Source organism: Rhopilema esculentum, chromosome 14 (genome assembly GCF_057945365.1).
Source record: "Rhopilema esculentum isolate cy_ngs chromosome 14, ASM5794536v1, whole genome shotgun sequence".
NCBI lineage: Eukaryota > Metazoa > Cnidaria > Scyphozoa > Rhizostomeae > Rhizostomatidae > Rhopilema > Rhopilema esculentum.
Genome location: NC_142828.1, coordinates 8667222 through 8683727, shown reverse-complemented (window position 1 = coordinate 8683727; position 16506 = coordinate 8667222). Strand labels below are relative to the sequence as shown.

Genomic DNA, 16506 nt, shown 5'->3' with positions numbered 1-16506 from the left:
GGTGACTTAGATGGCAACAACACTGCAACTCAACGACTGGTTCGGGACATTGAGAGCAGGTAAACGATCCACTTTGGGCTCAAACATCAACAGAATTGTATCCTGTATTTAAGAACAGAATTCTTAAACTTTGGTTTATAAATAAAAACGAATGAAACTGTCCAGCAAGTAAATTCAGCCACATGTTTTCAGAAAGGAAAGCACGTGTAACCGCTGAAGTCAAGTGTTTCCATAAAAATGAAGTCTAATTTCCATCAAATGTTAATTCTGAAGATAAAAAAGGTTGTTTGGCATAAAAAACAAATGATATATTCAGCACTGCCAAGTCAGTGTTCAAGGAAATAAGAACGTCCAGGGACGTAGCGACTTGAGTTTTGTCGAAGCGTGGGGAGGTTCCCACAAAAGACATGTTCAGGCAAATTTAAAATTTTCGATTGGACGGTGCTAGGATAGGGAAACACCCTACCTTCGGAGTCCCATTCTATAACGCCCCTTTAATAATATAATAATAATAAATAATTTGTTTAAAGTTGGCGTACTAAATGATCGGCTGATAGCTATAAAGAAGCTAATTAAGGCCAACTATCTATAAAGAGTTAGTTTGTAAGGAGATAAGGCCCCTGGCCAGTGGTGGCGCTAGGTTTCCTCCGACAAAGGGGCTAGCACTTCCGACGGAGGGGCTAATTTTTTTAGAGAACGATAGGGCTAGGGGGCGACAAGGAATTGTAAGGGTACTGGAGACCGAAGGCGAGCGTTGCGAGCCGAAAATTCGGGGGGTCCGGGGGTACTCCCCCGGGAAAATTTTGGTGGCTACACCCATTAGATTGGCTAAAAATGCTATCAAAATGGTGTAATCGTGTTTTTTACTACGTTTTTTGACATATTACTAAGGGCACGTTTGCCCCCTCCCTTGCCCCTCCTAGCAAAGGGCAGGAGGGGCGCTTGCCCCCCCGCGCCCCCCTTCTCCGGCGTCCCTGGAAATTTTTTTTGAAAGCTGCCTCTAGATAAGCTTAAAACTACTCTAAATCTTTACAACTCATCAAACGTTGCCAATTCAAGTAGGGCCTATCTTTGGAAAGTATGAATTTAAATAAAAAGCAACCAACTGAACTTAAGGATCTATTTCCGCCAAAACTTAAAAAATTCGCTCCGACAAAAAAAATTCAAGCATAATTTATCTTCCGACGGAGGGGCTAGCCTCCTCCGACGGGGGGGCTGTAGCCCCCCCTGCCCCCCCTCTGGCGCCACCACTGCCCCTGGCCTTGAATCAAACATCTGAAGATCTCAACTTAGGTTACGTCGTATTACGTAAGGGTCTCAACTTAGGTTACGTCATATTACGTAAGGGTCTCAACTTAGGTTACGTCATGATTGGCGAAAGCGAATAAAAAATCCAGCGGCGAACGCGACCAGTCGCTCAGTAGTTCAACAACAAAGGGAAAAAGTTTCCCTATTCTGTGGTTCAACTGAGTTGAACTACGCAGCGAATGGTCGTGCATTCGCAGCAAATGAGGAAGTTCGATTTGCGCATGCTCAAATGTGCATTCGCTCAGTCGCGCGACCAAAGCGAATCAAGTGGGAGGGTGTGTCTGAAATTACTACGTCAAGTTTGCATCGATTGAAGAAACTCTCAAAGTTGAAACGTTTACGACTAGCGCTGCTAGGATTGGAGGCTTCTCTTTTATACTTTAGACCAAGAGCATAACCGCTTCTTTAGTATGTAAACGAAGAGCGATAAAACGCACCTGAGTGCTTAGTATTTTACAAGTAATTCAACTATTTTACATATAATTTTATTGAAGTGGTACTTTAAAATGTGAACTGTTTAAAATGGAAAAAAATATTGTCCAGTCAAAACAGCTGTAGAATTGAATGTTTGTGTCAGTTTCTGGTTATCTCTCTAGACATAAAAAGCACAAATTCACAAAAGCAAAATTGAGATGCATAGCAAGGATCATTATGGAAAATTGCAGAGAGGTGGTCACATGGAAGGGTCACTTTTCAACAACAGCAACAACAACAAAAAGAAGAAGAAAATCCAAAAACAGTTTTAATCACTGATCTCTATTGGTGCTAACACTTTTTTCTAGGAAACTCAAAGAAGAAAAGGCATTTTAATTTACACTTTTCTCGCGATAGAATGAACTGAACTGGTCGTAACCACAAGTTATGCTCAGTATCGATATTGGGTCATTACATCAATACCCTTGTCAACCCCTTCCTTATTTTATATAAAGGGAATCATTCAAATCGGGAATCAAGAGAATTTTCATGATCTTAATGCTGTGTCAAATTGTCTTATTATTTCTTAAGAGTTTCTTAATCTTTCTATCGTAAATTTTAACATTTGGGGTCCTATGGACATTATCTTTCATCCGGGAACAAAGGTTTATCTACTGTTTTAGTAATCGAGCCTTTTGATGTCGATCGCAGATAATTTTTGAAATTTTGGAAGAGCTTTTATTGTCAACGCATTAAGCTTTCTGTGAACTACGAAACTTCAGGCGTTTGTTTCTCTTTAAAAGTCAGATTTTTCTTGACTTTATTGCTTCGAGTACATGAAGTTTTGTAAATTGTTCTAGAATCAGACCCAGCATCTTACCCAACATCTAACCCAGCACCTCGTAAGAGCAAAGTGTTGAAGATGCGTTTCTTTCGAAGATATGTATATAGATACAAATATCTATTTCAGAAATTTAAGATGATCACAAAGGCATTACTACAAAACCAGTAACAAGTAGGAACAATATCCTGAATCAAATAACGCTGCTTATTATCAATCGATGATTTTTGTCTGCGTATCCGTAAATTGATTCGAACGCTTCTTAAACATTTTGCAAACCAACAAATAATTGGCATCGTATCTAATTTTGTGTTAATCGACGTCAACAAGAGACGATTTTATGATGAAACGACATTTCACTGTGCATGGGTAAAGCCAAAAAGTAGGAATGGCTTGTCAAACAAGCAAACGACCGCCAAGGATTGCCAAGGACCGCCAACAACCACTAAGGACCGCCAAGGACCGCCAACAACGTCCAACCACTTCAAACTTTTTTCAGCTTTTTCGAATCGATCGAATCGAACATGGTTGCCAAAAATACCAATTTTTGAGCCAAAATCTTAAAAACATTATGCGAAATTGCTTCATGGTGGTGGAAACTGTGGAGGTATATGTGATTGTGCATATCTAAATTATGCGCCAAAATCTTGAATTGGGGAAGAGAGGTTTTCGATTCGCCAACCAAATCTTAGGCATATCACGTGAGTCTTAAGTATTCCAGAGCACCGTGGTTATTGTTCCGGCACCGGAACTTATTACATTTCAGCTGTTCGTCCGGCATGCTTGCGCATTAACTATTTGCGCACGAAATCTGGAAATCTGGAAAATTCTCGCAAACGAGAATTTTCACAAGCACTCAACTATTGTACCGACACTTTCTTGACGGAAAAACTTTGATGAGCTTGTCCATAAACACTAGCAGTCGTTGCTTTATTTTTAAACTTTACCCAGTAAAACGTCTTAGTAACTATACACAGTATGTAACTTCTCAAATATTTGCAAAAAATCACTCTTAAAATATGAACAATTTTAAGAACATTTGAGGCTAAAATTATAAAAAAGTTAAGAACATCAAGGCTTGGCAAACATTATCTGGTTCTTATAAAAAAAGAGTGTAAGCTTTAAGAGATTGTGAATATCTGGAAAGAAGAGCATTAAAAAGGAGCAATGCGTGGCTGGATAACACAATAGATAAGACGTAAGGCGAAAAAGTTTAATTTTCTCTTGATGTATGGTTTTCATTAATGCAGCTACGGTTGACTAGAAAAAATCAAAATGTGGCTTTCCCTTACTGCGCTTGCGCAAACGTAATACTGTTGAAGAAGGCGGCCAGGTCAGACAGTTCCAACAGTACCCAATAACAGACAATTGATTCCAATGTAAATGACACTTAACACATCAAATGTTCATATTTGCAGTTTGTAAAAAAGATAGTACACATCTTACATATGAGTACACATGAGGTCTAGGTCTACTACAGTACACATCAAATTTTTAGCTCTTGAAGTGTTCAAAGCTTTGCATATATTGAATCCCGAATTTTTAAAATATTAGTTTAGGAAATTAATGCTCTTCGCATTTATTTACAAAAAAATTTATTTACATAAAAGAGTTTGTCTTGTTCGTGAAATGCCTTGCACCTGAAAAATTTTCGAGCGATACTAAAAAGCCGTGGCTCTTGTTTGAGCTCTCTATTCATTAATGGTAACGCGAATCTCACTCTACACTAACCACCTTTTTAAAATATAAAGCTCAATATCTATATAGACTCTTTTAATTGAGCGAGAAAGTTCTCTGCTGGCCCAATCTACATAAATCAACGTTCTAAATGAGATAAATGATAGAAGGTAATTCGACAGTATTTTCCTTCGTACCGCAGAATTCGAAAGTGATACGAAATGGCAGAAGATTAGCATTCTTTCAGCTTTCAATGTTTCCGCTATTTTGTGCCATCTTCATATTTCAATTATTTTCCGCAGGTAAACGAGCATGAGTTATATCAGACAGAGTACAGAGACAAACGATGAAATGGATATAATGTACTTGTGAAAATGTAATGTTGAAACAATACCACAGTAATAAGTTGTTTTCACATTTCAAAAACATCCTCTACATATGAGGCAAAGGTTAAATCGGATGGCAGTTGACGTATGAGTCCAAAGGGAAGGTCATCCACACGCAGTTGCAACTATCATGAAGATTCCCTTCTACAGGAGATATTGCTGAAGATTGAAGAACAAGCCTTTACTTGCGCTGTTCGCACGAGCTATTCACTGTTCTAGCGTCACTGTTAGAGTCGAATGACCTCTCGAGACAAGCAAACAAAATAAGTTGGCAAATTCTTGCAGAAATAATATCAATGGAACTTGATGCTGATGCTACGCGTCCTGTCAAGTAGAGTCACATGAGTCACATGACAATCACATGACATTCGTAATCGCTTTTGACATTCTTAACGAGCTTACTGCTGAGTTATGTTGGTTTTCGTGTAAATGCTAAAATGTTATGTATATATTTCGCTACTAAACACACACTGTCTCTTCTCTGGCTACTTAACAAATTGGTGCCGTGACCAGGATACGAACCTGGGTTATTGCGGATGCAAGTAAATCTGTTATGGGCGCGGTCGCGTACATAAGTCAGGGAACCCAATGCACCCTCGTAGGTTCTAAATCGAAATTAGCGCCAAGAGGGAAAAAAGGTCTCACAATTCCTCAACTAGAGTTAAGTGCTATGTCACTAGGGGCGCAATTTTGCAACAACCTACTCGCAATTCTGAAAAAGGAATTCTCGTGTATTCACGTTCATTTGTGGACAGACTCAGAAATTTCCCTATACTGGTTGTCATCTACACGCAAGTTAAAGCAGTTCGTACAAAATAAAGTAGATGCTATCAACAGGCTCTTCGATTCGTCTCTCTGGGGCCATACAGCCTCGGACGAGAACCCTGCAGATATAGTCTCAAGAGGTTGCTCGGCACAGTCTTTACAAAGATCACCGCTGTGGAGTCAGGGTCCATCTTGGATTACCGAAGAAGCTTTGTGGCCTAAATGGCCTAAGGCACAGCCGCCCACTATAACAACACTCATTGCTGTTGCTGAACAGCAACTCTCCGAAACGTTAATACGTCCAAGTGTGTGCAACGTTATCGAGCTAGAGCGTTTTAATCACTACTCTCGTCTTTTAGCGTCAACCGTTTACGTCCGACGTTTTTGCTCGCGCACAAGGATAAAGGAACCGCCCTCGACTGCTGAACTCGAAACAGCAGAGCTAGAATGGATTCTTTCTCAACAGCATCAACACTATGCAACAGTACTTACATATTTAACATCGTCTTCTAGCTCAAGCTTTGAACATGCACCAGCCATTGTTCGTCAGCTTAATTTGTTTCTCGATGAAAAGGGAATCATTCGCACCAAGGGTCGGTTTGATTTCGACTCTTCATTGATTCTTTTGCCGCAGCATTCACGTTTTACTGACTTGCTGATTCTTGATAATCATCAACAGTTGCATCATATCGGTGTTGGTGGTACGATCGTCGCTCTACGCAAACGTTTCTGGGTACCAAGTGCTCGCTCTGTAACACGCAACCTACTTCGTAAGTGTCTTAAATGCAAGAGAGTCACTGGAAGACATTACCCGCTTCCTATGTCAGCAGAGTTGCCAACATTTCGCGTGGACACGTCTAGCCGTCCGTTTTCAAACATTGGTGTTGATTTTACCGGTCATTTAATTGTTAAAGACATCAATGGGAACTTTCGCAAGGTGTACATTTGCCTATTCACTTGCCTAACTACACGAGCAATTAGCTTGGAAATCGTCGAAGACCTTACAACGGAGTCTTTTCTCATGGCATTCCGTCGTCATTGTAGTGTTTTTTCGACACCGCGTTTCATTTTAGCAGATAACGCTCTAACATTCAAACGCGCCGAAAAAGACTTGCAACAATTACTTTCGCTCTTCGAAACTCAAAGTATTCAGCACGCCTTTGCTCAAAGACGAATCGTTTTCCGTTACATACCCGCACGCAGTCCCCATTGGGGCGGTGTCTACGAGAGATTGATTGGACTAACAAAAACATCGCTTAAAAAAGTTCTTGGCCGATCGCTGATTACGATGTCTGAGTTACAAACCCTAATTAAGGAGATTCAAGCAGTTTTGAATGATCGTCCTCTAACATACGTCAATTCTGATGCAAATGACTTGCAGCCGCTCACACCTAGCCACTTGCTTTTCGGCTTCAGCATCACCTCATTGCCACACCCTTCTGCTGAGGACACATTGTCAGACCCAACCTATGGAGATCATGATAACATCTCATACGCGCATCGTCGTCGATCAGTTCTCTACCATCACTTTATGGATCGTTTCTGCAAGGAATATTTATCGTTTCTCCGCGAAACACATTCATTTCACGATAAAGGCCGTCGTACCTCTTGCAGTACCGTTAATGTTGGGGATGTGGTATTGGTTGCAGACACAGACACCCCTAGACATCGCTGGCCACTAGGTGTTGTCACTGAACTCATTGTTGGTGCTGATTCACTGTGTAGGGCTGCTGTGGTGCGCACATCAAAGGGATGTACCACTCGTTCAATCGTCAAGCTCTATCCGTTAGAAGTGCAAGCGGGTAGCCATTCAACTCCAGAAGAAAGCACAGAGAATAATGAAGAACATTCAAACGAAAATACCCGTCCACAACGCAAGGCAGCCTTCGTAGCAAGAGACGCTATTCACGCGCAGCTAATAGACAATTTACTAGATTAGCTTTTCGCCGGGCCCCCAGTATGTCAAGTAGAGTCACATGAGTCACATGACAATCACATGACATTCGTAATCGCTTTTGACATTCTTAACGAGCTTACTGCTGAGTTATGTTGGTTTTCGTGTAAATGCTAAAATGTTATGTATATATTTCGCTACTAAACACACACTGTCTCTTCTCTGGCTACTTAACACGTCCAGGCACACCATTCCCGTCGAATGTCAACGAATAGACCACGAGTACAGTCTTACTATAGATGCAAGGACGGTTTATCACCTCAATGAATGCTTTCAGGTCAAGAAAGGATACGAGGTAGGAGCTATGGGTATTGAAGAACATGTATTTGTTCAAGCACTATTGATGGTATCGTCAAAGATTAACAGACAGGGCCACCGAGAGCGAGGCAGAGCCCCAAGGTAACCAATGCGCGTAGGCCCCTTGCTGGACAAGGAATATAGTTGGCAGATTATGAGAATTGATATAGATTTCATGACTACAGGCCCTAGAATGGGCCGGAGCCCCATGGCTCTAGCTTTGGCCACCCTCTCTGTTGGCGGTTTCGGGAAGAGAATCTAGAATGTAAGTCACTCTGAAACAACACATGACCCTGTCAATAAGGAATGAAATATTGCTGGCAAACATGCTAGGGGAAAGATAAAAGAACTGGGATTAGCAAAGTCCTCTCGTTAGATTATGATGCTGATTATGATATCGTGAAGATGGCATGTGTTGTATCAGGTGGTAAGGAAACCGAGGCTTGGAAAGACACAGGTCTCCTGAACGTTGGAATTTCGAAGTTTCTATCAAGGCATCCGGGATAGATGGGTGGATAGAAAATTCCTCAAAGCCTAACAAAGATGGGGGGAGACATACCATGTAAAAATAACGTAAAATGAATTTTGAAGATAAATACTAGCGTATTCCGAACTTGAGAGTGGATCAATGATACATCAATGTTTGGATTTTTCAAAGCTATTTATACTTCAATGAAATTCCTTTTATGTTACTTTCTTGGGATGCAATGCCACAAGGAGAATGGACGATATTGGCGAAACCTGCAGTTTAAGCAAATCAAAGTCCGAGTGGCTTGTGAGAGTGCATCGATTGCCATAGTAGGTAAATGAGTAGTAGCTGTTATACAAAATGCACGTAAACATATTGTGTAAGGAACACATCTCTGCAAAGTGTTTAATTAGATAAACTAGAAATTAGATTAATTATCACAAATTAGATAATAAAAATTAGATTAGAATCACAAAAACAAACCATCGCCGCCCACACAAGGTAGGTTTGTGTTTCCACCAAGAACGGGACCGTTCCCAAACTAGCACGGAACCAAGATGCTTAGTATAAACGCAAGGCCTATCGTCGCTTTTTCAAGCACGGAACCAAAGAGTTCCGTTTTTTTTCTGTAGTGTAAACGGGGTCTTAGAATCACAAACACCACCCAGACAAGGTAGGTTCATGTACTGTCATATTTTTCTACAGTGTTATTTCAATTCTATTTAACGTCAGGGTGTTCAACCGACCAATTCTACTTCTGTCGGCCAGGTCCTAAAAAACTGGGGGTGCCATACTCCATGCAATGTCAGATACACGCCTGTATGTGGGGTAGGATCTATAACCAATTGCTTGTTGCCCAAGAGGAGCTTGACGACTCTGGTTCTTTTTCTCTAGATATAAATCTTATCTCATCTCAAGACCTGTTGAAACTACAATACACTGTACATTTGGTAGCAGTGTGGGGTCTAGGAGCTTGGAGGGGCTGTCTAGGGGCTTGGAGGGGCTGTAGCAAGACATTGAGTCGAGTGGAGATTTAGGATTTATATCAAGAGAAGTGGAAATGGAGGATAATCGGTAGTTGCGACAGTTTTTCTTCTTTCCCCAAACGAATCGATAAAGTTTAGGCTGCATAAAAGGCATGTGGAAGCGCGATGCTGCCAACATTAGACAGACACTAACTGAATGCGAAGGCAATTAAAAGGAACAGGATTTACAAAAAAACTTCTTTCAATGGGTAAAACGATACTGTATGCTCCAGTTAAAAGGAAAAACAAGAGAAGCATGAACAAAGCTAGAGAAGGAAAAACTTTAATAACAAAGAGCCTGATCGGTTATTTTACCACAAACAGTCCACAGCACAACCACAGGGCTCATATCGTGATTTTGGGCCTGATGAACCACGACCTTATGTGAGATTAGGAAGCTTGGTGCAAAAGATCTGGTCAGGATACTTTGGATACCAGAGTCTCGGTGAAAGAGATGGTCGAACAGTGGTCTGACGTCCACACACTCTTTCACTGAGGCTCTGGCACCCAGGGTCTGGTCAGTAAATCATAAATTGTAGAAATGCGTGTTTTCAAGAACTTAGATAAAGATCAGTTTGTTTATGATCTAAACATGATTGGGCAGGACAATGCATTAGCTATCACAGACGGGTTTCCTGCCAACATGGCAACATCTTCCTTTGCCCCACTGCATGCCAGACATAAGAAAAGGCAAGTTTAAAGTCGACATGCACCTTGGTTGTCGCCGTCCGTAAAGAAGTTAACGAAGGAGCACAAAGGCGTTGCCCAGTACAATAGCAACCTAACTTACAAGAACTCGAACAATCCAAAGCACACGCGGAAAACTGTAAATTTTATCTTAGATCGGAACTAAAAAACAAGCAAATCAGTTTAAAGGTCAAATAGTTCAGTTATTGAAACCCAAAGAAGAGTCATTTGGTGAGCATTTTGAAAGTGTTGGCACAGAGTTAGCGTGTAAAATCAGGACTTCTGCCGATGATGACCCAACCAGGCACAATACGTCTGCTAGGTACAAATGAAGCTGGTGATTGTTATCGAGAGTCTCATTAGGCACTTGCACTGTTTTACGCCAGCCGGACCTGATAAGATGCCAGTGCTATATGAGATACCACAGACATAATATCAGCCTCTATCTTTGATTTCAAACAGCCCTTTGCAAAATGCTAATTTCCAAGGTTGTGGAGAATTGCAGGGCTGATAACCATTTTCAAATCAGGTAAAAAGACATCTGTCTTTTCAAGACTACATGAAAAGTTTGTGCATGATCAGCTACGTGAATTCCACGAAATAATGTTCACAAGTTAGTTTGCCTTTCAAAACATGCAAAGTACCGTGGACCTTAAGATGGTACTGATGCAGTAAACCGTGGCATCCTTTGTCAAAACTTACTCTCTGTGAGAATGTTGAGGTTTATCATATTTGACTAGCCTCAAATCTAAGTAACAAAGAGTAATTCTACAATCTGAATGGTTAATATTCTTGCTAAACAAGCAAAGACTGTGGTGTTCCATAGGCCTCATGTTTGGGGTCACTGCTTTTTATACTGTTTGTGAGTGGCTTCGAGCTTGCTTCCAGCAATCATCTCCGAATGTTCACGCTTGTGACACGCCAGACTTGAATGGAAGCACGAAAAAAACCCCCGGTATAAGTAGAAATATCATTTGATCATTGGCAATACTAAGAAAATTTGTTATAGTAAGAGCCACTCTCGGAAAGTGGTTGAAAAGAATAACAAGTTCGTTAACATTTTTCCCAGCTAGGAGCGCAGTGGAGTATGGATAAATAGTTGGAAGAATATGTGTGCAATATTTTTGACAAACAACAAAAGATATAGATGCAGTTTTTATGAGATCTTAAAAAAAAAGATTCATGATTTTTCAGGTTTATCAAAAGAAAAGAAAGATTCATGATTTTTCTTTGCTCTCTCTATGTCGACAATCATTACAGTTGCACTGCCAAGGATCAAACTAAATCACAAAAGTTTAGAGACAAACAAACAAACATTGATTTTGCTTATTTCTAGAAAAATGAATCGTCAACGGACGGGAAAATAGCTTCGATGGATGCTGCTTTCCCAGAAAAAGTAGAACAAATTTTGGCTGGGAAGATGAAAATGATGAGAGCAGTGACGAAAGCAAGGACGAGGAACCAAGTGTCAGTGACAGAGACTCCTTGTGAAGGGCAGGTACTATCTCTTAAACTCCGTTTCTAAATTTCAATTTATATCTTGATACTGTTACAATTTTATTTCCACAAATGGCTCAAATCGATACTAAAAATGGTACAAAATAGATTTTTAACATCCATACCTACTCTAAAAAATTACAAAAAAATCGATTAGCACACCCCTGTTCAAAAATAACCATGCCCGTATTTTGTAAATGAAGCGAATACCGTAAGTTTACTTAAGATTCTCATTTTCAGCACAAAAATTCTTCAACAGAAAAAAATTGCGGAATTATCTCTGTCTATCTTTCGAAAATGTTTAAAGGGAAACACCTAGAGACATGAAAACCGCAAAGATGAACCCTTGGAAGGCTAGCTATTTTTTCCCAAAGAGATTATTTGATTATTTCATGTAACTAGATCTATCATCATTCGCTTAATTCACATTTTTATGTTACAATGCAAGGTACATCGTATGAAAATATTGACAAATGAAATGAAATGAAGACGTGTCAATATCTAAGCATGTGGAGAAAGCCGTAGAGCTAATTCTATAACCAAACTTTACTGCCTATGTGACATTCTGTTTCGAATTCCTAACTATAAATTTTATTCCTTCCCAGTTTATCTAGGAAGAATTATTCCTCGGCAAAGCAATGTGGTTATCTACGTTAGCTGCATTGCTGCCTGAAGGAGGGAAAGTGCAAACGGCTACTTCTATTCGAAAGGTATTGCAAATTGGAATCTTTTGCAAAGTTTGATTATTGACAAAGATTATAGACGATTATATTTTTGCAACTCGGGGTCCACCCATGAACTCAAGATGAGAGTCTTGACGAAAAAGAACAGATATACATCAGAAATTTCAAATCAAATGAAATCTTGTGGGAAACACAAAGAAAAAGACTTCTACATTATTTGAACATTATCAGCGTGTTAAAGGGTAGTTTAGCTAGCAATGTCTAACTTTCTCAGGGAATCCAACCAAAGTAAAAAAGTGGTAGAAAGCAGGGCTAATAACATGCTAATTCCAGCTTATTAGGTATTATGATTAAGTTAACTTGTTTTGTAAAGAGGGGGGCGATGATTATCACCAAGTGTCAAAACTATAAAATAAAAAGGAGTTTCAAGCGGTCGGGAATTATCCGTGGCACTTTAACTGAACAGCGACAGGCTGCTGATATGAAATCCGAATGCCCCTCTGCGCAGGCGCCATTTGCTAAGCCGAAATGCTTTTGTTCACCGCACACGAGAAGCAACATTGAATTTTATCATTTAGGTCTGATTTTTGAACTTTTTTCCACGAGCTATTAAACCGCACACGGAGTATTTTGCTTAGGCGAATTGTCATTCGTGGCATTCAGGTCCCGCGTCAGTGCAGCTATAAAAAGAAAGTTCGTCCCCCCTGTAGCCCTAATTGTGACAATCATTTTGCTTACTTGTTGGCTTTTGGTTCAATTTGATCTGAAGGTTCGACTATATCAGTTGACTTCAGTCTTTTATTTAGCAAAAAAGTGGGTAGGTGATGCCCCCCTGCCCCCCTATGGCGGGGGCCCTGGCAAAATGCTCTTCTAGTGTGCGCCTGGCCTAAGCAAAGTGCCACGAATGACAATAAGGGGATAAAGTGTGCTAAATTATCAAGATATTAACATTGTGTAACATTTAGTTCACTTTCAGTGTTGCATCGGCAAAATTGATAAAGTTATGAATCGTAATATAACATGATTGGCTTAATCGGATGGGAATCCCACTGCAGCGATTCCTTTTGCAGCCAATCATGTTTGATGCTCATAAAGCCGGTAACAGTAAACCAAGATCAAAACAGATTATAATGCTTATACATTTCACTGTAGATATCTTGGGGATGCCAATGATTTCAGGGGATGACAACAGTTTCAGGAGATGCCAACAATTTCAGGGGATATCCAATCTTAAAAACTATTGCAAAAATCAAGTAGACGATTAAAGCCATTGAAATGAAACGGCCCGTTTCTTCGCTTCAGTTGTTATTGGTCGCAAAGTAGCTACTATTAAAAAAGCCAGAACTTGCCCAACCTACAATGACTGTAAAAGCGTCTTAATTCTCCTCGGGCATCACATTGAAATCCCCTTGTTAATGCATGATTGATGTAGGAATTTGTTTTTGGCCATTAATAGCCTGCACATAGACTCTGAAGTATCTTACCAGAGCTGTAGAGTCTGCGAATTAACCTCAAAAGGCTTGAAAGACACCTTAGGTAACACCCGTTTCCCAATAATTCCCCAGAGTCTGCGCGCAGGCTACCTATGATGTGAAACTATTCAGAGTGAGGACAAAATGATTTTTTTTGGAAAACCCCTTTTTACCAAAAGGAAACGCCTATTTAAACCTTAGGTAACGCGCGCTTCTATCTTTTAATATGTTAAGGTTGTTTCAAGATCAAACCCTCCCCCAAAGCATCCAACCCTTTTCATCCAATTTAGACGAAATGGGAATTCGAAATTATTGTTTCTTAGGGAGGGAAGCATTGGGCCGCTACACACCGGTAGTATCCATTTTGTTTTTTGTTTAAATCTAACGAGAAAACATTAGGGATGGGGTTGTATTTGGAAAAAGTATTTATGCAGTTTGACTCTATAGCTTCTAAATTACCCAGATGTACCCAGAAATTAGTCACGTGCTATCCGTCAAAAAATTATTTTGGACAACCAACGGTGCTTGGCTTAAGGATTTCTATTTTTCTGCACAACCCTCTCCCATATCGCAGTGGAAAAGAGCATTCTGATACCTCACAAAAAGGAATTGTTATCGCGAAGCTGGGGGTTATGTGTTGGGTTTTTGTAATGATAATGATGTCTGAGTTCTGTAAAATCGAAACTGAAAGCTGCCCACCAATGGAAAATGAAAGTTGATCTTTTAAGGTGATTCCACAAAGACGAATAACAATAGCAAATTTAGATCGATCGAAGGCAGTTTGTAACACATGAACTCATTTTGCAAATTGGCAGTAATTAGGGTCATTCTTTTGAAAAATATGATCCAAATAAAAAATAAAGCAGAATAGATTTACATTGCCGCTCTATTAACAGGCACTCTGACAAAGCTCTTTCAGGTATCAAAGGACAATTTCTGCATGTGATAATTGGTATTTATTATATAGAGGATTTAATAAAGGTTTATTCGTTCAGACTTGGCAACGATGATCTGGGCCTGAGTAAGGTGGGTGCTATGGTGCTGCAGCATTAGGCCCAATCCTAAAATTGGTCCAGATGAAAACACACGAGAGTTTCCTTGAAGCTGAATAAACAATAATAGACCTTTTTATGATGTAACATCACGCTTAGCTTGCAAATGCAAAATGTTAGAAAAACGGGAGAAAATGTAATACTTGGCTACTGCTCAGCATTAATATAGAAGCTCGGTCCTCTTAGCCCTCTTAGCTCCTTACGCCCCTAGCACTGCAAATCCGGTTGGTCAGAATCTGATCTTCTCTTTAAGACTTTTATAAGAAGCTGAAAAACTAACTGCAATATAAAACTCTGATTACTATAAAAACCTAATTATCATTATAATGGGATAAAATTATTTTTGAATAACTGTATTTCGTAATCCGATACTAGAAACATGCTGGATACACTGTCATTTGAAGGGTTGCTCTATTTTTGAAAGATCTCAGGTTAGAATGAAAACTATAAGTCTTGAAGATGTGCTTTTGCTGTAGCTTCAAACTCAAATTAGTATACCCTGTTGTTGAATACACCGGTTAAATGCATCCATCTTTGTGTGAACATAGAGTTCTTTTAATAAACGACGAATTCTATAAGAACTCTTGCCTCTAGGTCCATCAAAAACTAAGAAAAAATTGAGTGTAAATCTAAGAACATTGTTATTAATGATATATCTAACATACCTGTGCTATATCCATTTGATGACGAAAAACGGAATCTGTGCTATATCCACCTGACGGTTTTGCAGTAAAATATTGTTTATTTTGTAAATTTTTCGTCCAGGACCCTAATGATTTTAGAACGACTTGAGAAAAATCGAGCCTCGAAGTTTTAGAAAGATGAAGAACAGTCAACCTCAATCTCTTTTTTGTTGGTCCTAATGGCGAAAGCTGAAAAAGCAGAACGGAAAACCTCTTAAAGTTAAAAAATGCTAAATCTGTTGCGAGGTAACAGAGATGTAGCATATGTAAGGAACGGGTTTTTGACTGGATAATTGTTGTTTTGCCTGGTTCATAGATTATACAGAAACCAAATCATAGAGATTTGATAGGGAAAGAGACAGAATGTCTGAGCCACCTCTTAGTCAATTTCTAACACATTAAACACATTTTTGACAATGAGAGGTATTTCATATCCAAATTATAAAATTATATGTCAACATTTAAGTTCCCCATTGTTTACTGACTTGTAGCATGCCTCGAATGATTGATTATTCATTTATACAATATATAATTAATATCAATAATTTTCCAAGGCACCACAGCTAAGCAACTGTTAAAAAGCCATTGTCCAAGACACTATGAAATGCTCTGTTATTTTCAAGATAACAGGTCTACAATCTGTTTGATTGTTCAGACACGTGGGTGAACACCGATTCAGACATGCGCAACTCAGTTTTGCACTTGCAGGTGTGGGATGCGAGACAATACAAACATGTCTATTTTTAATTCTGATGCGATATAAGTTTCACATGTTATGACAAACTTTTTACAGCTTTCCAAGAAGCTTCTAAATCTTTGCTTGACACTACAAAAATATCTTACCTGGGTTCCTTCTACACTGGAGACCCCAGTATTGATTGTGTGAACAGAGCTTTAGAACAATGTCAATTTTAATGAAATAAGTTCTTAAATACAATTAAAAATTCTATTAAAATTATATCTATTTCTTATTTTCATAAAGAAGTCGAAAAATTGATTACATAATACTATCTTCAATAATAGAAAGATCAGTTTCTTCAATAATAGAATTACGTTAAAGGACATACGTCGTGAACCTGATTGGCTAGTACAGTACAAATACCTTGTTTGTTTAGTTCAAGGCACGGGATCGAGGTTCAATTGACACGGCGGTAAAAATTCAGGAAAAAGAAATGAAGAGTCACGAAACAATGGAATTCCACCTGAAACGTTTTTGTTGAATTAGCCAACTGTTTACGCGCATATGACCTTTAAAGGATACAATTTTGCTAATGAATATTTTGCACTATTGCTTTC

At 39.3% G+C, this 16506-nt stretch overlaps 2 protein-coding genes across 7 annotated transcripts in view; one reads left to right on the top strand and one right to left on the bottom strand.

Annotated features, from left to right (window-relative positions):
• The window catches only part of LOC135695945 (uncharacterized), a 76919-nt gene that overhangs the window by 12417 nt on the left and 47996 nt on the right, over positions 1-16506 (bottom strand). The window lies entirely within an intron of this gene.
• Positions 1259-15102, top strand: LOC135695946 (uncharacterized). 5 transcript variants are annotated; one of them, XM_089112411.1, is made up of 3 exons: positions 1259-7640; positions 11160-11321; positions 11926-15102. In XM_089112411.1, exon 1 carries the CDS (start codon positions 5180-5182, stop codon positions 7328-7330), a length of 2151 nt encoding a protein of 716 aa, XP_088968537.1. In that variant the 5' UTR covers positions 1259-5179; the 3' UTR covers positions 7331-7640; positions 11160-11321; positions 11926-15102. The 5 variants fall into 5 exon arrangements, with proteins under 5 accessions (XP_088968537.1, XP_088968535.1, XP_088968536.1 ...); XM_089112409.1 differs by having other exon boundaries at positions 1259-8784; XM_089112410.1 differs by having other exon boundaries at positions 1259-10352.

Coding starts and splice junctions, on each gene's coding strand:
- LOC135695946 (XM_089112411.1), top strand. CDS start 5,180: ATGGGCGCGGTCGCGTACATAAGTCAGGGAACCCAATGCACCCTCGTA.